Raw genomic sequence first — 23,147 nt, 5'->3', positions numbered from 1 at the left:
TTTGAAAACTAAAATGTTTCCGTAGTATTTAGTATATTTATTTTGGATTGGCTAGTTAAAATTTTAATCAAATACTTTTAGCAAACTTTTTAATTTCTTTAAGATACCTTTGATATCCTCACACAGATGAACAATTTTATATCAGTTACTTTTAGCTAACATACATTTTAAAGGAACTTTGAGTGAACTGTAACAAATGTTCAGTGAGTATCAAAAGGCAACTGTTAAAACTGTTTGTTTCATTATGGCCCCTTTTCAAAGTTTTAATCCTTCAATATACTTTAGTTTTTTTTATCTTTTCAGTATTTACCAAAACATACCAGACACTGTTTGTCAACAACCAGTTGATATGTTCCTGGTTTCTATTTCAGCAGTCTATCAGTTGCTACTTCAAATAAAGCCTATGCTGAAGTGCCAAATGCTGCTGTTCGTTTCCTGTCAACTTGAGGACTGGAAACCTTATAGTGGAAAAAACAAATTTTCACAGCTGAAATAAACATGTTTATTGCCTGGTACAAAAAAGGCTTCAGTCTGAGTAGCTTATTTTTCTAATGGCGCTCACTGTACTGGAAGGGGTAAATTTTTTAGAACTCAGCAGTTGCAACTGTTGAGGAGGGTCAAAGCCCACGTCATTTCCAATATGGCCTCTGCCGGTGATATGCCTCAAAACTCCATATCAGAAAGAGATGAGTGACATCACAGATACTACATCCATTTATTATACAGTCTAAGCTTTCAACTTAAGCAGTTATTCTTGATCATAATTCACTTTCATGTAACACTTTTTTATCAGCTGTTATTTTTTAACTACTCTAGAAATGACACTGAGCTCATATTTTGACATTTGTTTCACTTTCGTCTGGTTGAAATCTGCCTGTTGGGATTTGCAGCTCTAGTTAAGGCTTTACTGTAAACTGACACAGACCGTCAGTTTTGTTGATTTTGTCACTTATTTTACTTATTATCATTGGCTTTTCACATTTCTGTCACTATCCCGTGTAGCCCTGTTTGTGCTGCTTGTTGGTACCTTGTTTTAGCCTCCTGCTGTGCACACCTTGGTTACCTACTTGATTCTGGTTTAAGCTCCTTACTGTGTAATCACTGCGGGACTCTTACAAACACATGCTGTAACACTTAATGGCTAACAGGCTGGTGAGCTAAATCATCACTTTAACAGGCAGGTCTGTCTCTTCTTATTTGTCTGGCTGTGAGAGGACACAGATTTACATTTAGCAGTCTGAACAGGAACTGTGCACTAAAGCAAAAGCCACCAAGGTTCCTTATTTTCATGTTTCTCTTTATTGAAGGTTGACCAAGAGGCTCAGTGGTAGCTGTATCTGCTCTAGTTTGTTCTTTTGTCAAAGTTCCTGTCAGTTTTTTCTTCATATTTTGATCCACATAGTTTATCAACACCAAGAGAGATGTAAAGCAGCTCTGTGTGTATGTATTCTTCTTTTGGTCACTTTCAGTTTCGTGGACAAACGTGTCAAAGTTAGATAGTTAGATGTTGGTCCTGTCACTGTGGAACAAAGTGCATCACATGCTGATGTTGTCTGGGATTCATACTTCTCTGTTCTCCTCTCGCTGTGCTGCTTACTCGGCTGTTTGCGGTTCAGTTTTATAAACTAGGAGAAGATGTTTGACTCAGTCATTAGTGAGAAAAAAACTGCTTTACATTGATACAGGACTTCCCATCTGACTTCTTCCTCTGTGTCAGAAAGTGTATTTTGCAACCAACCACACCTATTTTTAATCCCTGAATACTTGAATAGCTTTCAGACTCTGAGCCCTGAGTCAGATTAAAAACATCACTGAGTTATTTCTTGTTACTGAACCTCAGATCAGTCTCTCAGCAGTTCAACAGTGATGCTCTTTCATTTATATTTTGGGTATAAAAACCACTTTGCTGGTTTCGTGTATTTCTTGCAGCAAATATCTCAGCAGCCAATCATGTGTCAGGAACTTGATGCACATATCAGGAGCCTCATATATCAGCTAATAAGCAAACTGCTGCGACACTCATTGAACTTGGTCAAAAAAAGACGGAGAGGATGTTCTGCAGCCGATGTTAAGTCAGACTTTGGTATTAATCCATCCAGTCTTCTCAAAGAGCTTTTTTTCTAACTCTATGTCCTTAAACACTGATGGAGAAATGTTACTAACCACACAGCTATCTCGATTATTGCCAGGGATGATGTGTCTCTGTTCATGACCACCATGTTCCCGCCTTTAATGGCTACTTTTAGCAGAATAACAGGCTGTGTCACAAAGCTCACATCATCTGGCATCTTATGCAGGATGATTAACTCCCCGTACTTTCCCCTTGAGGACTCAAATCTGAATATGGTGGAGCACTTTTTTTGACTAGCAGCTGACAAATCTGCAGCGTCTATTTGATTTTTTTTGTCAAAACATGAACAAGTCTGTGAGACTATTTCTCAAAGTCTATGTAACTGGGGATAACTGAGACAGCTCTGAATGAAAAAGTACAGCACAGAACTCCCAGACAGCTGTCATAAATAACTCTGAAACTTGTATTGACAGTTTTAGCTGTAGTAAATAAATACTAGAGCTGGGACAATATGCCTTTTCTCTTAAAGGGGACATATCATATAGCATATGTAGTTTTATGTTTCTACTCCATATCTCCAGTGTTTCCTCAGCAGGGGGCTGCCTGCACTGGGGGCCGCTGTTGGCTCTGGCTGGGATGTCTCTGTCTGTGGCGGGCGTCGTCTTGGCCAGGTGGGGGTCTGCAGCAGCGTGTTGCTGCAGTGGGCCCCTTGCTGGTCCTGTAGCGAGGCATGCCCGGGTGGAGGCGTCCTGGCTTTAGACTGTGGACGCCGCCCAGTGCAGTCGGCCTCCTGGCGTTTCCTGACCTGGCTCCTCTGTACTCAGCCACACGATTTTTTATCTACACATTTAAAATCATATATTGTGTGTGCATATGTATGTGTGTGTGTGTGTGTGTGTGTGTGTGTGAGTGTGTGTATATATGTGTGTGTGTGTGTGGGTGGGTGGGTGGGTGGTGCTTTGGGGTGGAGTTTGAATGGGGGGGCGGGGACTGTTTTTTTTTTTTTTTTACATGTATAGCACTTTGTGCTGCATTTCTTTTAATGTATGAAAAGTGCTTTATAAATAAACTTGATTTGATTTGATTTGATATCATGCTTGTTTCTCCTTTACACTATGCCAGACTAGGATGCCTGTAAAGCATTTCTGCCCTCAGTACAAGTCATTTAGTTCCTTCATTGCCCCACAATAGCGTTCACAATATCTTCAGTTTAGGCCATTCTGAAGATCTCGTTGCAACGCTCCGTTTCCAGAATGACCTCCAGTAACCTCGCAACGTCACAGCCCTTTGTGCTCTGATTGGTCAGTTCTATCAGAAGGGCGGAGGGGGTAGAGCCATGGGGCGGTTTTTGCAGCATGGCAGTATTTACAAAATCATCACATTGAATGGAGCAATCTGAGCGAGTTTGCTGTTTGCCAAAACTTCACCGTAAGGCATTGATAGCAGTAATAAAATGGCAGAGTGTAGGATACGTCCTTCAGTATTGAACCCCGAGTCAGACCCGGACGGTTCTGCAGCTCAGGAGGAAGAAAATCCACCTCGACACAGATTATCTCAGGACGCTTCAGTGTGGTGAGTCAAACCAGTACTGTAACATCTATAGTTTATACGTTTTTACTCGGCTCTTGGTGGGTGTATCCCTCGGTGGCGGTTGTGTGACTAACTGACATCACAGAGGAGGAGCTGCTTTATCAGATTACTCCAATAAAAAGAAAGGATCCCAGTGTTTCCCACAGGATTTTAGGAGACTGTGGTGGGGGAGTCTCTGACCCTCGGCGTTTTTAATGTGTGTGTAGGTTTTTAAGCGCGATGTATCGCCCTTACAGTAAGTGCAGTTTGGGACCATGGACATGAACGTACGCTGATAAATAAGAACTTACAAAGGCATATCAGAAATATTTTAAATTTGATTCAGAAACAAAACCAAAAACTCACTCTCTCACAATAATTTGAACAATTTACTGAACAACATTTCAACAACAGGTTATTTACACTATTTCCCGTGATCTGTGATCCGTTATTAGGCTACTGAGACTGTAGCCTACCGTTATTCTCTCACCTGAGTTAACGAGGTGTGTGTTTGAAGCTGATGAGAGAAAAGAGCACGAGGATGTGAGTAGGTGAAAGGGAAGCAAAGTGGAAACCCTTTATATTGTTTTAACATCTTAAAAAAATATTTTTTGGGATTAAGGGTCAGATTACGATTCTTCTTCTCCCTGCTCCCTTATTTGGATTTGGGAGTGTGTGTTTTCATTCTGTTTTTTTTCTACAGTGACTGCAGAAAATAGTCAAAATAAATAAAGATTCCTAAATTTGCTGCAGCCCACTTCATCACAAAATGTAGCCTAAATCAATGTAAGATCATTTTCTGACTGATATTTCCTGATATTGCTGTGTATCTGGCTTTGAGAGAAATTCAGCTTCTTCCATGCTCTCTCCGTCTGTTGTGTTCACCGTTTTACAATGACGTCATTATAAAATCCCACAGCGCACATGGCTACTTAATATGCACGTACTGATTTGCATTGACCATATATAGTTATGTTCGGGCGTGCTGAAGGCGGGAAAGGAGGCGTGCTCACCACATTCACGCTTTTCTCGGCGCGGTGTGATTTATCACGGAGAATAGCGTGCAGCTGTGTGTACGCAGAGTCTGATAGATCTGAAAAGAGTGTTGGTCGTATCCACGTTTTGCCTTTTCGTCGTAAGTGAAACTTAAGAGGACTTTTACACGCTGTAATAAATGTAGGCCCCAGGAGAGGAGAATATTAAATAATAAGTTGCGTCAGCTCGTTGGTATTGTACAGGTAATTGTACTGTGTGCCTGCTCTGACTCTGAATGCGCGGTGATAATAAAACTCTGGAACCGAGACGTAAGCGGTGCAGCCGTTCCTCTTCCCGAGAGGTGGGCAGACAGCGCAATGAGATACTGTGTCCACGGCCGCAGTTAGCATGGGCGCTAATGCCCAAAAAAGATGTTGCACGTACCTCAGAGTCAGACGCCTCGCTCTAACGTCGCTGGAATCTGGTTCGCGCCAAACGTAACAGGTACAGAGCGACGTCTATGAGTGTGACCAGTGCGCGCGCACTCTTGTTCTCGCTTGTTTACGTGCGGTAGGAAAGTACAGCTGTGTAATGGTCTGACAGAGTGACGGATCGTATTTTTTGTCTCCATATGAGACTGTGGCGGAGCCAAATTAGACTGTGGCGGGCCGCCATAGTCTCATTAATTAATGGGAAACACTGGATCCTCATGTCGTCACAACGGTCGAAATCTCGAAGCCAAATGTCAATGACCTATTTTCAGAGGCATCAAATCTCGTTCTAGGATATCAGAAAAAATACAATATCTCATTTTTGAAAATTCAGGGAGTGTAAGGTCTTGTTTTCAAATTTATTATATTATATGTAAGTATTAAATCAGGCATCAGCATGAAATGTCCTCTTTAAGGCAATTGTTTTATGATTTTTGGGATAACGATCTGATTTAATTAGAAATTCTTAGATAGTTCTCTTTTTTAGTTTGCTTTTTTTTATCATTGGACCATGTGAAAAAGTTAAAAGATGATGATGACTACACACTGTATCAAAAGCTATATATTTTCCCCAAAAAATGCACATTACATGTGAGTCAGATTTTAGGATTTATTCAGGGGATCTGATGTCAGTTCGATGATCGACTTTGTAGTCGTGTCATCGGACTTGCGGCCGCATGTCTTGGACACTCGGGCAAAGAGAGGGGCGGAGCTGTCATCCGATCACCACCTGGTGGTGAGTTGGCTCAGATGGTGGGGGAAGATGCCGGTCAGACCTGGTAGACCCAAACGTATCGTGAGGGTCTGCTGGGAACGTCTGGCAGAATCTCCCGTCAGAGAGAGCTTTAACTCCCACCTCCGGGAGAGCTTCAACTGTGTTCCGGGGGATGTAGGGGACATTGAGTCTGAATGGACTTTGTTCCGTGCATCCATTGTTGAGGCGGCTGATCGGAGCTGTGGCCGTAAGGTGGTTGGTGCCTGTCGGGGCGGCAACACCCGAACCCGCTGGTGGACACCAGTGGTGAGGGATGCCGTCCAGCTGAAGAAGGAGTCCTATCGCGCCTTTTTGGCGTGTGGGACTCCTGAGGCAGCAGACAGGTATCGACAGGCCAAGCGGAATGCAGCTTCGGCGGTCACTGAGGCAAAAACCCGGACATGGGAGGAGTTCGGTGAGGCCATGGAGAATGACTTCCGGACAGCTTCGAAGAGGTTCTGGACCACCATCCGGCATCTCAGGAGGGGGAAGCAGTGCACTGTAAACACTGTGCTCAGTGGAGACGGTGCGCTGCTGACCTCGACTCGGGATGTTGTGGATCGGTGGAAGGAATACTTCGAAGACCTCCTCAATCCCACCGGCACGTCTTCCTTGGAGGAAGCAGGGTCTGGGAATGATGGGGTGGGCTCGTCCATCTCTGGGGTCGAAGTCGCCGAGGTGGTTAAAAAGCTCCTCGGTGGCAGGGCCCCGGGGGTGGATGAGATCCGCCCAGAGTTCCTTAAGGCCCTGGATGTTGTGGGTCTGTCGTGGCTGACACGACTTTGCAACATCGCGTGGACATCGGGGGTAGTGCCTCTGGATTGGCAGACCGGGGTGGTGGTCCCCCTTTTTAAGAAGGGGGACCGGAGGGTGTGTTCCAACTACAGGGGGATCACACTCCTCAGCCTCCCTGGTAAGGTCTATTCGGGGGTACTGGAGAGGAGGGTCCGTAAGATCGTCGAACCTCGGATTCAGGAGGAGCAATGTGGTTTTCGTCCTGGCCGTGGAACTGTGGACCAGCTCTATACCCTCAGCAGGGTTCTTGAGGGTGCATGGGAGTTTGCCCAACCTGTCCACATGTGTTTTGTGGACTTGGAGAAGGCATTCGACCGTGTCCCTCGGGGAGTCCTGTGGGGGGTTCTCCGGGAGTATGGGGTGTCGGGCTGCTTGTTACGAGCCGTCCGTTCCCTGTACGACCGGTGCCAGAGCTTGGTCCGCATTGCTGGCAGTAAGTCGGACTCGTTTCCAGTGAGGGTTGGACTCCGCCAGGGCTGCCCTTTGTCACCGATTCTGTTCATAACTTTTATGGACAGAATTTCTAGGCGCAGCCAGGGTGTCGAGGGGGTCCAGTTTGGTGACCTCAGGATTGGATCACTGCTTTTTGCAGATGATGTGGTCCTGTTGGCTTCATCAAGCTGTGACCTTCAACTCTCTCTGGAGCGGTTCGCAGCCCAGTGTGAAGCGGCTGGGATGAGAATCAGCACCTCCAAATCTGAGTCCATGGTCCTCAGCCGGAAAAGGGTGGACTGCCCTCTCCGGGTCGGGGATGAGATCCTGCCCCAAGTGGAGGAGTTTAAGTATCTCGGGGTTTTGTTCACGAGTGAGGGAAGGATGGAGCGAGAGATCGGCAGGCGGATCGGTGCGGCGTCCGCAGTAATGCGGACTCTGCACAGGTCTGTCGTGGCGAAGAGGGAGCTGAGCCGGAAGGCGAAGCTCTCTGTTTACCGGTCGATCTTCGTTCCCACCCTCACCTATGGTCATGAGCTTTGGGTAGTGACCGAAAGAACAAGATCGCGGATACAAGCGGCCGAAATGAGCTTCCTCCGTAGGGTGGCCGGGCTCTCCCTTAGAGATAGGGTGAGAAGCTCGGCTATCCGGGAGGAGCTCGGAGTAGAGCCGCTACTCCTCCGCGTTGAGAGGAGCCAGATGAGGTGGCTCGGGCATCTGATGAGGATGCCTCCCGGACGCCTCCCTGGTGAGGTGTTCAGGGCATGTCCCACCGGGAGGAGACCCCGGGGCAGACCCAGGACACGCTGGAGAGACTACATCTCTCGGCTGGCCTGGGAACGTCTTGGGATCCCCCCGGAAGAGCTGGCCGAAGTGGCTGGGGAGAGGGAAGTCTGGGCTTCCCTGCTTAGGCTGCTGCCCCCGCGACCCGACCCCGGATAAGCGGAAGAAGATGGATGGATGGATGGATGGATCTGATGTCACATTACTAGATAGACAAGAAAAACATTTCTTCCTCTGCCAGAGAAAAATGGTAACTTTTTTTGAACGTGCTTATAAACAAAGACTAAAACGAAAAAACACAACAGAACATTCTGATATTTATGCAAATTGATTTTTTTCTCCAATCCCTAATAAACATTTTGCCTTACCATACATTTGGGGTCAGCCATAGCTAAAGGTAGTACTAAGAATCTTAAAAAGTAATAAAACTATCCACAAACTCTTTAAATAAGTTCTTCAGAACTGAAAAACTTATATTTGAGTAATGTTTTTTAATTGTAATGAAGTATTAAAGTAGCTATAACAACCAACAAAGCCACATTTTCATTTTGCTGCCTCATTGTTACAACCAAAGGAGCAGCTGCCCTGTGTAACCTGAGGCTGTTGATTGTGGTCACAGGGCACATGCTGCAATTTTTTTTTTCTTACCACATGTCAAGATGTGTGTCAGCCATACAAGACACATGACTGACCAGTAAAGAACCTGTTTAACTAAGATTCATATTTTTTTAAAAAATTTGAATATTATAAAGAATATTTTTTAGGAAAAAAGAGTGTTTTTTGTTTAAGAGGATTGATGGGACAAAATCTCTTAGTTGTCCTGAGAGATCGCTGGAGCTGCAGGTTGGAAACAAACCCAGCTGCCCTCTTGAGGACCACAGCCTCTGTCCATGGGGCGCCTGAAACGTTGCCACACATACACAAAGATAAACTATATCAATGCTCCTCTGCTGCACAGTAAGTTGGCAGTGAAAAACCACATCTCCCATGAGTCACTGGGTGGGACTTTGGAAATAGTTACGGCATAAAACTTGCAGCTGCAACCAACCGTTTTCTCAGCTAGTATCTGAATGAATAATCTTCCAGAGGCCCAGCAGAGAAAGGCTGTTTTATTCATGTGCAACATGCTGAAAAGAGGAAGTTTAACGCACGTAAAACAAGCAGATATTTATCAACCATGTAAGATAGAACAAAAGAAAATGAACTCTTCCAACCACAGATGTGCAATACTATCATCTTAAATGTGCTGTCAAAGACGTGAGACTGACTCTATCTGCTCTCATCAAGCCTTTGCTGTTTGAGCTCTGTGATCTTTAATTTAAACAACAGTAGCTCAGTTACCCTCGCTGACCTCCAGCCTGTACGCTGCCAGGTCTTTGTTTTTGTGCTGTGTGGCTGTGGATTGTTTGACTCACTGTAGATTCTGATTGCAATAGGATTTTTGATTGTTCAGTGTCTGTGACGTGCGGATGTCTGTAGTCAGCAGCAGAGTGAGAATGCAAACCAAAGCATACCACAACACGTAATAATACACAACCAATCTATTTACATTTCATCTCGTGATGTTTACAGCATTCATTGTGTGTCTGCTGGCTGCTGAGGGATGGGAGAACACCAACAGGATTAAACATTAGTAACCTGGGTATTCAGCTCACTGTAAGCATGGTCAGCACAGGGTCCAGGATTCATGCACTAAATACATAATCAGGGTCTATTAAGACCAGAGAGGGAATCTGGTGTAACTTTTAACACTGTTTAGAAAATTGCAGATTCCTCTGTTAAATCTTTACTAACATTTCGTTATTGCACAAACAATGACTCTGCACAATCACAGTCTGAAATAGCAGCATTACTTCACTTCTTCACTACCTTGGTAACAAATGCTTTGTCTGCTGTGGATGTGGTGAAGTCAGGACCTCTGGGGAAACACCTGTCACACACACAATCTCACCACATGAGGTTCTTTCATTAGGTCTGTGTTTGAATTATAAAAAAAAAGATCTGCAGAGGCTGAAGGTAGAGTATGCAGATCCATGATGGGCAAATGTGTTGTTTTCACTCATACGGAGGCCATGAGTCAGCACTGAGCATGCCATTTGATACTGCAGGAAACTATGAGCAGCAAACGCCAAAGTTAAGTGTAATGAGAGAAAAGACCAGAGGAGTGGAGGCGATCCCTGAATACAGCTGTTCCTGAAGAGTCCAAGATGCACTGATCAAAGGGAGCTGGGTGCTTGAATCAGTGATTTTTTAAAATTTGATCAGGGAGTGATTTATAATAAATTTTGTAACCATTTTAGAAACATTGTTTAATTATTTTACCAGACCTGGCAACAAACCGACACATGGTGGCTCTACATCAGAAAGCTGCACTGAGGAACGCTTCATTAACCCTCTTTATGGGCAGTGAGATCTGTGAATCACTGGCAGCCTTACTTAGGAGGTTGCAGGCTGAAAAAGTTTATGAATCTCTTCCTTGGGACACAATTTAATTAGTCTAACAATCCCAAGTGTTTCTTCAGGTAAATATTACAGTGGTGGCCAGAATTATTAGAGCACTTGACATACTCGAGAGGTTTCAGTTGTTTTGTTGATCTGGCCATTAAAACATGCATAAATACAATACAAATGAAACACCTACAAAATCATCTTTATACTCTACTAACCACAGAATAGAGCCATCTCAAGGAAATTTATGAAAATGAACATTGTTTACAAAATTAAAAAAAAATTCTAGGAGCTCTAGAGTTGATATTTCATCAAAAGTTCACAAAAAATCAAACCGTGGCACTGCTGGGCCCAATACCAATAGGCACTGATGGTAAAACTAATACAAATCTTGTACAAATACTGATCACAGCAGCTCTCAAATGTATGACAACTAAATGTCTAAAACCTGAGCCTCCAACATGTAGCAGGTGGACTGAGAAAGTACTGGAAATTTACCAAATGAAAGTGATGGACCAGCCTCCTCAAGTCTAGACCTCAACTCCATCCTGCAACTTTGGTTGAGTTGTGAACTGAGCTGGACAGATCTGTTGTACATTTAAAGAAAAGCATTTATCTTGAGTTTCAGAAAGCATGTGTTGCTGTAACTGCTGCAAAAGGTGGACAAACCAAATATCAAAGGTACTGGAAGATGAAAACAGCTCGACTCACTACATCTGATACTTGTGCTCAGAGCAACCATCTGCATGTTGAATGGTCATGATTTTGAGGCAAGAAAAGGTCATTATTCAAATCTGTCACCACCACTGCATGTATGAGGGAAAGATGTTTGCACCTTGAAGCCCTGTGTAAAGCTTTTTTTAAAGGGGGTGTTCAGAGCAGACAGAGCTCTGTTTGAAGATGACTGCGTGCTCAGAAGGGATTTTAGGATTAATATCTCTTAATATCTAGTATTGCCAAAGAGCTCTTTGTCCTACTTCAGACTAAACTTGTTAAAATAATTTCTCCCTGTTCTTTACAGCACCATGGCATCCACAGTGACTCTGGAGGATGCCCTGTCCAACGTGGACCTGCTGGAGGAGCTTCCCCTCCCGGACCAGCAGCCCTGCATTGAGCCCCTCCCCTCCTCCGTCATGTTCCAGGTCAGTGTTGAGTTTACTCGCTGTCCAAACACTGTTCTGTCTACACAGTCTGATGCTCCTCACTTTATGATTTGTACAGTCATAGATGATGTTCCTCTTTCTGACTTATCTCACACACCAGATTTTATCATGTTCATGCCTCTGGTGAACTGGTGGCTTATTTTTTTAAAGCATTTATTAGGTCACTGGATGATTGAAGATGTACAGACAAAGACATTTTATGTGCTGCAGCTAAAGAGAATAAGTGGAATCATCATTTAAAAAAGGAGTATAATTGCTAAAAAATAAACTTTTTTTAAGTAATTGTTGACACTAAACAATGTATAAATAAAAAATATACAAGTTAAACTTCCTCAGTTCTTTACCCAGCTGACAGAAAAAATTTTAACCTCTTAAAGGTCTATTCTAACCCCTGCTGAAAGATCAGGTGATACAATTATACACAAGCACAGTTCCTCCTTAGTTAACCATAGACTGTACAAAACACGTATGTAGTCTCAGTGATGTCAGCCATCACTTTCTGAAGAGAGGCTTTGAATGATGGAGGTCACCATGTTTAACTGACTCAACTGACCTTTTGATCCACCTAAAGATGAAGCACTGAAGGGGAACTATAGTAGCCCTAGTCTCCTGTTAAAAAGAAACAAGAAGCTAGGTTATGCACCTAATTCTGCAAATCTATAACAACCTCTTACTATCATTACGTCTTCTAAAATCTCCCCTGTACTGTGAGCATGAATATAGAAAAGAGCTTAAGAAACCAAAACCTCTTTTTAAAATGTGGTAATAAACATTTGAAGTTTGATTCAGCTGAAGAAAGCAATTTTTAAGTCCCATATTATGCTCCTTTTCTGCAGTTTAATATGGATAATTAATGTCTTCATGAAATGGTAGTAACATGTTTTGGTCCTTCATATGTAAATGAGACACCGCTGATACCGCCATGCTCTTCAGCATCACTGAGAGCGGTGCCATGAGCTCTGAGGGCACAATGTTTAGAAAACAACGAAGCTCGTTTACCTTAACTTTACAGGCTTAAACAACAGGCTAACCGCAGCTAAAGTTAGCATCCTGAAGCTAACACAGAGACAGGGGAGACACTGAGGAAAAGCTTTTACATCTGCTCCACAGCACACAGCATTTAAAATACTCACATTTCCAGGGTCTGAAGTTTGTTGGCGGATGGTTGGTAATGTGCCTGGATTCAGGACCAGTCTATTCGCTAGCCCTCTGTTGTACTGTTCAAATTTGGAAAAGCAGTCGGCCGTGAAGTGACTAGCACACACATGCACAGTTTTACTGAGTGTAGCTGGAACATTTCCTTGATAAATGAACTAGTAGCCACTTAGTCTTGTCTTCTTCTGAGATGGGAAGCTTGAGCATGGAACTATGTGGCTGTTTACAGCCAAAAACAGAGCAATGATGGCTCTTCAACTTTGACATTCTCCTCCCCGCTGCTGGAGAGATTTCTCTCCAGATGCGGGGAGGTGAGTGGGCAGGGAGGGGGGTATCTGCTCCTGTGGACCAATCAGGTCAGATTAGCTCCTGATTGGTCAAAAAAGGGAATTGCTGAAGTCTGCAAATCCCCAAATTCCAAACAGCTTGTTTTAGGTCAGGATTTTACATTCACAAGCACTACTAAGTACAGGTTTTGTCATTAAATATCACATTTTGTGGGCTGGGAGGAAAGCTAAAGACCCACAAATTTCACTAAAAGACTTAATAAAGTGATTTTTGCACAACGTAGGACCTTTAAAATGAGATTATCGGCACCAGTATAGGTTATTTCTTAAAGCTATTTCTCAGCTTCCAGGTCAGGTCGGGCAGGACTTATAAAGGCACAGTCCCTGTGACAACACCACACCAGTCGACAGAGTTAAGCAGTGAGAAGAAAGATCTGTGTTTTTCTCTGCTAAAACAGATTTTTTAGATTTATTTTGTAGTGATGGTGGACACTGAAGCCTAACTGTCAGACAGAAAAAGAGCAGAAGAAAGCTAAATGGGAGAGTAATAGAGCATGAGCTAAAACAGGGGCTAATCTGTTTGTGATAATGATTGTTCCAACCCACAGTCAGCAGTTATTCTGCAGTGGTCTGTTCAAACTTGAGAGTCTATCAATAAAATGAAGAGTTTTATTGAGTTTGATTTTTGTCATGTTTTGAACAATATGTAACTGCAAATAAATACATTACCTTGCACTTTGCATCCTGGGAAAAGTTGCCATGAATAAAGAAAAGTAGAGTCAAAAACAACTGATCTACTTTCATTTGACTCAAAACAAATGCACACCTTGGTCAGAGTCACATGGTGTTAGTTATCAATCAGTCGTCACATTCTGCAGCTTTTTGAATGTTATGTGTTTCCCTGTTATGTGTCAGCGTTTGATGTTAAATAAAATGTCTTCTCTTCCGCAGCCTAACTTCAACACCAACTTTGAGGACCGAAATGCCTTCGTCACCGGCATCGCCAGATACATCGAGCAAGCCACTGTCCACTCCAGCATGGTACGCCAGCAGCGCCACAGCCCCTGAGCTCAGTTCACTCTCTCCTCCTGTGGTTTGAAAACAGATTCAGCAGAATGGGGTTGAATGCTTGTTGTTAGCAGGATCTGGTTCAAAGACTTGTCTGTCAGAGTATTTGGTACTTTCTGCAGGCAGCTTCTGAAAAAAACAGGCCCCGAAGCAACAACGGGTCTCCTCACAGAGCTTTGTGTCTGATTAGTGAGGGATAATTACTTGGGTTAAATCAAACAGCTCTTTGTGTTGAGGCGGAACCAGCCTCAAACACTCTGCTCTTCATCACCATCATCTTTGGAGCCTTTCATTGTCACATAATTTCTTAGAAGTGAGCATGAATTATTTTTGACGATCGTTTGTTTTGTTTGGTGAACCAGAATGAGATGTTGGAGGAGGGACAGGAGTACGCCGTCATGCTGTACACCTGGAGGAGCTGCTCTCGTGCCATACCTCAGGTAATGAAAACTAGCATCAACCATTCACCAAAAGTTAATTTCAGCAGTTCATTTCAATAAAAATACAGTTTTAGTTAAATAAATTGGTAAGATGTTTTGGAGAATTACACTTCAGGCATGACATTTGCCATTTTCTTTACTGTATGTAAGTTTTTTGTAGGAAACTTAAAGCATTTAAATGTTAGACCTTGTTTTGTGCTCACAGGTCTTTGTTTTGTCTTTCCTTGTAGGTGAAATGCAACGAGCAGCCCAACAGGGTTGAGATCTACGAGAAGACAGTGGAGGTCCTCGAGCCAGAAGTCACAAAGCTGATGAATTTCATGTACTTCCAGGTGAGTTAGATTCTTAATTTAGCTCCTTGACTCCCATCATTGGCCTGGTCATTTATTAGTGTATCTTTTTTGTCTACTCCAGCGTACGGCCATCGACCGTTTCTGTGGGGAAGTCCGTCGTCTCTGTCACACAGAGCGCAGGAAGGACTTTGTCTCCGAGGCGTACCTGCTGACGCTCGGGAAGTTCATCAACATGTTCGCTGTGCTGGACGAGCTGAAGAACATGAAGTGCAGCGTCAAGAACGACCACTCCGCCTACAAACGGTAATCATCATCAGTGAGAGTTGTGCTGTCATTCAAACACCTGATATACACGTCAGACACTAGAGGGCAGTGTCACCTCTTCATCTTTAGAGATGTGATGATTCTTACTTGAGGCATCTGCCACTGCATTTCAAACGAATGCAAAACTTTTTGTCTGTTGCTTGATTTTCTGCTCTGTAGACATGTTAAATTTCTGTATTTACATTAAAAAAAGGGAACATTTGGGACACAAGTGCATGATCCTGTAAGCTGAGCTTTCTCATTCCTAACGCTTGTAAAATCAGGCAAACTAGACAAAACAATACCTTACTATATAGTAACACTTTATTGTGCATATTATCTTGTTTAAAGTTTAAGTTTCTTGTTGAAGGAGGTTTATATGAGAGTTAACTATCTGTCAGATAAAAGTCATCTAAAAGTCTGCAGGGAAGTTTAGTTCTTGTGCAAGAAGTGAAGTGAAAAAGACAAAAAATTAAGTGTTTATTTGTTAATAGTGCAACATTTTTTAAATTTAAACTTAATTTGTTCAATGGGACAAACTTTGGGTAAAAAGCAAAAGGATGGGGTCATTTGTATCTCTATTTTTTTAGGTTTTCTCCCCAAATGACAAGAAATGCATGTGTTTACTGAGATGCATTAGATTGACAACAGTCCCTCTTTTATCTTGTGCAAAATATTTTTGGATTTTTGGAATTGAATCTCCTTTTTTGTATAATCTAAAATCTGTTTGTGTGTCAAGTAAAACTATAAAGTACATATATACAAGGCGTGTTCTTTGTTTATAGGCCTGCATAAGTGGCAGAAAAACTTTTTCTATGACTTTTTGTCTTACTTTGTCACGTTGTCAGAGGACAGATAAGCTTAATTTTTAAATAGTTTAGTTGATCAAATGTGTTTGTCTTCTTCCAGAGCTGCCCAGTTCCTCAGAAAGATGTCTGAACCTGCATCCATCCAGGAGTCTCAGAATCTGTCCATGTTCCTGGCAAACCACAACAAAATCACTCAGGTTGGTCATGTGTCCATCACACACAAGTTTATACAATGCTTTCTTTAACTTTATTAAGGATGATTTACAATTATATTCCAGACAAAGACAAAAACACAAGAGCACAGTTTCATTTTATGGATTTCTAGTGTAAGTTATTTTAATAAACATGAAAAAAACACTTTTGATTGTACTTATGTGTCTTTTCCCTCTTGTCCAGTCTTTGCAGCAACAGTTGGAGGTGATTAATGGCTACGAGGAGCTGCTGGCCGACATTGTCAATCTGTGCGTGGATTACTACGAGAACAAGATGTACCTCACACCCAGTGAGAAACACATGCTGCTCAAAGTGAGTGAAGCTCATACTGAACACATTAACGTAGCTCTGCTGACAGGAGTGACCCCGAAATGTCCAGCTCGTTGACGCTGCAGCGGAAAGAATCTTATTAACCGGCTACAGAGATTAGATCACCCCTGTTTAAGCAAACCTGCACCGACAGTCTAGTTTTTGACCTGATTTAAGGTTTAACTGGCCTCTGGCTGTGTTGCTGGCTCTTTTAGCTGCCTGGCTGCTCCACTGACCAGGATTAAGAGAGGAGGACAGTGTGACAGGTTAACGCACCTGTCACACTGTCTACCGTCAGGAGGAAACGACCTGTTAAAGCAGTTTTATGTTTTAAATCTCGTCATAAAACACACTTTTATCAAAAAGCCCCAGTGTAAATTATGTATAGAATCCTTCATACTTATCTTATTTAATAGTTCAAGTATATTTTTTTACCTCTCTTCCTCATACTTTTCCTCTTTTACCTGCTGTAGGTCTTTTGTTTTTTGTATGTTGTGTTTGCTCATTGTAAACTATGTTTTAAAAAGGTGCTTCGCAAACCCCCACAATCATTATTGATATAGAGTTAAATGTTAAAATTCACCTCCTCTTCCTCCCAGGTGATGGGGTTTGGGTTGTACCTCATGGATGGAAACAGCAGCAACATCTACAAGCTCGACGCCAAGAAGAGGATCAACCTGACCAAGATCGACAAGTTCTTTAAGGTGTGGAAGCTTTAACGCTGTGTGCTTTTTAAAGCACCTGTGAGGAGTTTATTTCTGGTCGTGAAACCACATACACATCACACTGATGCCTCTGTATGACCTTGTAATGTAGAGGAGACGTGCAGAAGAAACAGGATGTGTTCTTATGAAGTTATTTGTCATGTTTAAAACTGCTGATAGTGTCAGTGAAGCTGTTTTCTATATTTCCCATGGCAGGGATTTTTAAAAAGTGACTCATTATAGTGTTTAAATAATGCTGAGAGAGATATTTTTTTGTATTTTGTAACCAAACACAACTCTCACATGAAATGAAAAATACTGCTTTGTCCACAGGGGGCGCCAAGCCACCACAAACTGAGAGTTGTAAGGCTAGATGTAAAATAATGTGCAAAATATTTTAAAAAATTGTGGTATTATTAGTCCTTAAGGTATAATTTCTATATTATAAAATTGTATTGTTTGAGGTTTTGTGGTGTGTCTGTGAAGAGCTTGTAAAACCTCTTAATGTTCAATAGACTTTTTACAAATACATTTTTCATCAGTTGTTGAATTTCTCTATTTGTGACCAGATTTTTGTCACAGTGTGCAGGCTCCCTCCGTGATTTATCCTTAAAGAATAAGTGTTAGTGTGGAGCCGGATGTTTGATTCTGTAATAAAAATGCAAATCTGTGTTTCTGATGCTCACAGCAACTCCAGGTGGTCCCTCTGTTCGGCGACATGCAGATCGAGTTATCTCGATACATCAAGACCAGCGCTCACTTTGAAGAGAACAAGTCCAGGTGAGAGGAAAACAGGTTTAAATGGGATCAGGGCGTCAAATGTGTGACCGCAGGGACGACTCAAACCTGACTCCATGTTTCTCTCTGCTTCTTCCCTTTTTCCTCCCCTCAGGTGGACTTGCACGTCTATTTCCAGCAGCCCGCAGTACAACATCTGTGAGCAGATGATTCAGATTCGCGAGGATCACATGCGCTTCATCTCAGAGCTGGCTCGATACAGCAACAGTGAGGTTCGTATGGAGCACACAGGAGCAGAGAAAAACTGCTCAGGTATCGACCAGGTGCTGTAGTGGAGAGGGATTTATTTTGGTCTGCATTAAAACTTGCCCCAACAAAAGGTCTAAGGAGCTCTTTTTGTGGATGTGTTCGTAGTAACAAAGGTTTTGGGGTGTTTTGCCTGACTGAGTTTTCATCGGTCACAGCTCAGTACAGTTCAGAGGAGCAGAAAGATGCTTTACTTGACGATCAGAGGACAGAGTGGTAAAGGAGGTTGCCTTTGAAGAGATCGAGACATTGAGTGCTTTTTGTGTTTTGCTCATTTTTCCGATAACGTAGGTGGTGACTGGGTCAGGACGCCAGGAGGCCCAAAAGACTGATGCTGAGTACAGGAAGCTGTTTGATTTGGCTCTGCAGGGCATGCAGCTGCTCTCCCAGTGGAGCGCTCACGTCATGGAAGTGGTAAGGAGACGCATTTCATAGAGGACAGCACACATGATGCTGATAATTTCTTCTGACTTGTATTTTAGAGTAGTTTTGTTAAAAACTCTTCAACTTTTTCTTGCAGTATTCCTGGAAACTGGTTCACCCAACAGACAAGTACTCCAACAAAGAGTGTCCTGATAACGCTGAGGAGTACGAAAGAGCCACCAGATACAACTACACCAGCGAGGAGAAGTTTGCTCTGGTGGAGGTCGGTTATGGTTCAATCTCAAACATTTCTTATTTTCTCTACAAACAGTCCCTCATATGCTTAATGTGCTTTTGTTTCAGGTCATTGCGATGATAAAGGGACTTCAGGTGCTGATGGGACGCATGGAGAGTGTGTTCAATCACGCCATCCGTCACACCATCTACTCGGCTCTGCAGGACTTTGCTCAGGTCACCCTGCGAGACCCGCTGAGACAGGCCATCAAGAAGAAGAAAAATGTGATCCAGAGGTACGAGTTAAATGACACTCCTCATCCACAAACACCACACTTATTTTTCTAAGAATACACGCATAAGTCAGAAGATGTTTTTTTTAGAGGGAGATTAAAAATAAACAATATGAATGAACTGTGAGAAAAAAATGTAACAGCCCGAGTCACAAAATACTTACAAATGAAATCCCAGAAAACACTGAAAACACTTAACCCTTAGGATTTATTAAATTAACACAAACAAATAAATAAGGATTAAGAATAAATTAACAAAACTATAACCTAAGAAATCGTCTTAATGAGGGGCAGCAGTCCCAAAACTAAAGGCCTCTCCTCTGAGGCCAGCAGCAGCCTTATAAACATTAGTATAGTTGAACCTCATTGTCTTCATCGTTTGTTTCATCTGTAGGATGAGACACCTACAGAAACATGCAGCCACAACACCACCGTGCAAATATTCACTATCCAGCATCTTTGGCCTGGAAAGACTCTGGGCTTTTACTCATCAATCAACCTTGTTTTATGTTCCTACTCAGAGTGATGCAGACTCTTTTTGTAAAATGTCACCCTTGGAAAGTGTTAAAAACACATTGATATGTAAACATAAATCTTCTCTCCTGCAGATGAACCAGAGCGTCCAACAGTCTTGTGCATGTACTCCCTAAACTATCTTTTGGTCTGGTGGATTAAATCCTCTGTTTGCTGTCTCATTCACATCAGAAGCTACATGCAACCTTACATCTTGTTCAACCTCACACAGACTCTGGTGGGATCAGTAGTTGTAAAGAAAACTCAATCTGATTAGAGCTTTTCTCTCCCTGCAGTGTCCTGCAGGCCATCAGGAAGACAGTGTGTGACTGGGAGACCGGCCGGGAGCCGCACAACGACCCCGCCCTCCGTGGAGAGAAAGACCCAAAGGGTGGATTTGATATCAAGGTTCCACGACGTGCAGTTGGACCCTCCAGTACACAGGTCTCCCAACAACACCTTTACCTTCACCTCTGGGAACACAACAATTAATCACATTTATCTGGCTGTCAGATGTGAAATATTGGTACTCTAAAAAGGGATTTCAAAACCTAGAACTGTGATCTCAGCTTTATTGGGATTATTTCTCAGCTTCTTAACTCACTTTACCGTATCCTGAGCTTTAGAAAACACTGATGGACATGTTATAGGCCGACACGCTCATTATTGGCGGTTAAAAAGGTCAGTATCTGCAGCCTTAATCCTTTTGTATCTTAAACTCTCTGACCCCAGCTGCTGTGAGTCCACATTAATCAGGCTTATGAAGCTCACTGTGGCCCTCGTACAGATTCAGGTCAGCGCTCAGGTCTGCTCTGTGCCATGTGTAAGTTGAACCATATTTTATCTCTCATCAGGGAGGAAAACCTGAGCTGAGTTTATCTCAGACAGGACTGCTCCGCCTCGTTACTCCTCGTATGCTGGATACTGCACTCAACATTAGATCTGTTTTTGCACCATTGCGGCTGGGTCGAAATAATTAATAACAGTAGTGATATTTTCTTTTCTGCAGATATGTTCTGTATCACACATATTATCTTCCCTTGTGTTGGGCAAACAGATTTATCAGCTTAGAGCTCAGTCCCAAGAATTAATCCAGGTCAGCTGAACTCTCACCTCATGAGTTTATCCAGCCCAAATTATCAGATTACTGCTCCAGTATTTTGGTTAGTGAATAAACAGCTGAGAAAATACTACAAACTGAGACAAACAAGAAAAAATTGAGTGATAGCCAAAAGAAAAAGTGCTGAATTTAAGATGGGAGGATAAAAAAGGTGAAATCAGCGACTAATCTGACACAGGAGGCAGCACAGAGCGAAGAGCTTTTACACAGGACACTGAAGGACAATATGGCTTGTAAAATAAGCAGCCTGCTGCCACTGATGAGATTTTACTTCCATTATTTATATGTTTTTTCTTTTTTTGGTTACATTAACTGCCTGTTTTACAGCTCTACATGGTGAGGACGATGCTGGAGTCTCTCGTTGCTGACAAGAGCGGCTCTAAGAAAACTCTCCGCAGCAGTCTGGAAGGACCCACCATCCTGGACATCGAGAAGTTCCACAGAGAGTCCTTTTTCTACACCCACCTGCTCAACTTCAGCGGTGAGAAGATACAGAAAGAAAAACACATTTTATATCAGTTTATAATCCAGGCAACCATGATCAACAAATTTGATTAAAACAAAGTTGGAAGTGTTGTATTCGCTGTTTTGTAACCCCGAAGCAGAGAGCACACCTTACAGGAGTGAACACTACATGTTGGTCAGAATTTCATACAACATTAAAATCCATTATTGAAATAGACATACCTCTATGGGTTTCTACTTTATTTTTAAGAAATGTTGATTCCCAAATAAAAAAATAGATAAATACCTTTTAGGCATATTGACCTCTGCCTGTAAAAAAGCTATTACTAGACAGTGGTCACTTCCTGAACCTCTCACACTACAGGAGTGGATTCAAGTTGGCTAAATGATATTATACAGACAGATTTTGTGGAGGTGACAATCTAAGGAATTTGTGGCCCTATATAACCTTAATAATCTTTTGTGTGATTGTGGTTTTGTCATACTTTTCTCCCTCTCAAGACTATTTTATGCTGCATACTTAGTTGGTTCTGTTAAACTTAGTTCCTTATACTTAAATAAGAGAAGAAAGACTGGATGGTAGATGTAACTCTATTGCCTGTCTATGTTTTTGTCCTGGGATCTGCCTTTCAGAATTGAAAAATAAAGAATTAAAAAAAAACAAAAAAAACAAAACAAAGTCATCCAAAACTTCAGTATCAAAGTTTTGAGGGGTTTAGTTGTAAATAAAAAGGAAAAAAAACAAATGTGACAGAAATATTCAACTTGAACATCATAAAAAGATCTTTTTGTAAAAAGGTGAAAATAAAAAAATATATCCAACACTTCTTAAATTTAACTTCCTCTGGGTTGAATATAACAGCACAGTGACCTGTGTTCTCTGCAGGGGACTCCATTACTAACCATCAGACAGGCCCTGCAGTCTGCAGATCCTAATTTAACCTCTAGGGACCAAACTTTTGGAGTCAGAAATCTCAAACCTTTTATTTTTTTTATAAGGAATAAAAAATTCAGACATTAGTGGGTGAGATAAGATTTAAACATTAGCTACCCCTGGGATTTTAGAAAAGATGAGGAGAGAGTCAACCAGACGACCTGTTCGATCCCCTTTTTTGCCCAGTCACTGCCGTCAGAAGCAGACTCTTTAAAAATATCCTCCTGTCCTCTGTCCCTGTCTCTGCAGAGACCTTGCAGCACTGCTGTGATCTCTCCCAGCTCTGGTTCAGGGAGTTCTTCCTGGAGCTCACGATGGGCCGCAGGATCCAGTTCCCCATCGAGATGTCCATGCCCTGGATCCTCACAGACCACATCCTGGAGACGAAGGAGGCTTCCATGATGGAGTAAATACTTTAACTACTTTTAGATTCCTGAATTGCTCACCCGGGTACTTCTCCAACATTCAAAATACAGATACTTATCTTTTTAAACAGGATTAATAATCTCAGAATCCCTCAAAAGGCTTCATGTGGGATTAAAAAGATTTAGCTACAGGTGGGAATACTCATAGTAGGAAATGACATGTATAAATGTTCTGCAACATGTTAAATGGTTTATGGTGGTTGGTTTTCCCACTGAGTCCGTTTCCCTGCTCCGTTTATGTAAGGTGCTGAAATGTTAAACTGACAGACCTCTGAGTCACATGGTTATTAAAGCTGCGACTGGCCCCGAGCGTTCAGTCCGTTTAAAGGTTTCTTTAAACTTGTCTTGTGTTTTCATCCTGGACCCAGAGCCAAATGCATAAAAATTGGGATTAACTATAACTGTGTGTGTTTTAAATCTTTGCTGCAGGATTATGTTGATATGAGGCAGGTTTTTATGTAAGCCATTAAGCACATGAGCTGGCATCATTCATAAGTGCTGTCGTTCAACTGTTCACCAAAAAAAACTGCTGAAAGGGTTTAGATTATCAAAAGCAGTTATTGGTGACAGAAATCTTTTTATAAAACCAAAATAAATTTGTTTGGTGCCAAGAGGTGCAAAGTAAATAAAAACCAAACAAAGACTGAAGTGACTCATCAGCGGGGAGCGATGTGGTGTTAATGCAGGGTTTGCT

General features: G+C 42.3%; 1 protein-coding gene across 1 annotated transcript in view; it reads left to right on the top strand.

Moving 5' to 3' along the window:
* The window catches only part of cyfip1 (cytoplasmic FMR1 interacting protein 1), a 43,478-nt gene that overhangs the window by 6,351 nt on the left and 13,980 nt on the right, over positions 1-23,147 (top strand). Inside the window, exons 2-17 of the mRNA XM_074667775.1 lie at positions 11,340-11,460; positions 13,875-13,964; positions 14,354-14,431; positions 14,662-14,763; positions 14,846-15,027; positions 15,937-16,033; positions 16,233-16,361; positions 16,958-17,062; positions 17,751-17,842; positions 17,955-18,072; positions 18,398-18,520; positions 18,627-18,752; positions 18,833-18,999; positions 19,806-19,953; positions 20,957-21,110; positions 22,278-22,434. Coding sequence (XP_074523876.1) covers positions 11,344-11,460; positions 13,875-13,964; positions 14,354-14,431; positions 14,662-14,763; positions 14,846-15,027; positions 15,937-16,033; positions 16,233-16,361; positions 16,958-17,062; positions 17,751-17,842; positions 17,955-18,072; positions 18,398-18,520; positions 18,627-18,752; positions 18,833-18,999; positions 19,806-19,953; positions 20,957-21,110; positions 22,278-22,434 — 1,985 coding nt within the window. The 5' untranslated portion in view covers positions 11,340-11,343. The remainder of the gene's footprint in view (positions 1-11,339; positions 11,461-13,874; positions 13,965-14,353; positions 14,432-14,661; positions 14,764-14,845; positions 15,028-15,936; positions 16,034-16,232; positions 16,362-16,957; positions 17,063-17,750; positions 17,843-17,954; positions 18,073-18,397; positions 18,521-18,626; positions 18,753-18,832; positions 19,000-19,805; positions 19,954-20,956; positions 21,111-22,277; positions 22,435-23,147) is intronic.

Source organism: Halichoeres trimaculatus, unplaced genomic scaffold (assembly GCF_033239565.1).
Source record: "Halichoeres trimaculatus isolate MK-OKI-2021-1 unplaced genomic scaffold, fHalTri1.1 fHalTri1_scaffold_4, whole genome shotgun sequence".
NCBI classification, from domain to species: domain Eukaryota; kingdom Metazoa; phylum Chordata; class Actinopteri; order Labriformes; family Labridae; genus Halichoeres; species Halichoeres trimaculatus.
Note: the sequence above shows the minus strand (reverse complement) of the source record. Positions and strands in the feature narration are given on the sequence as shown.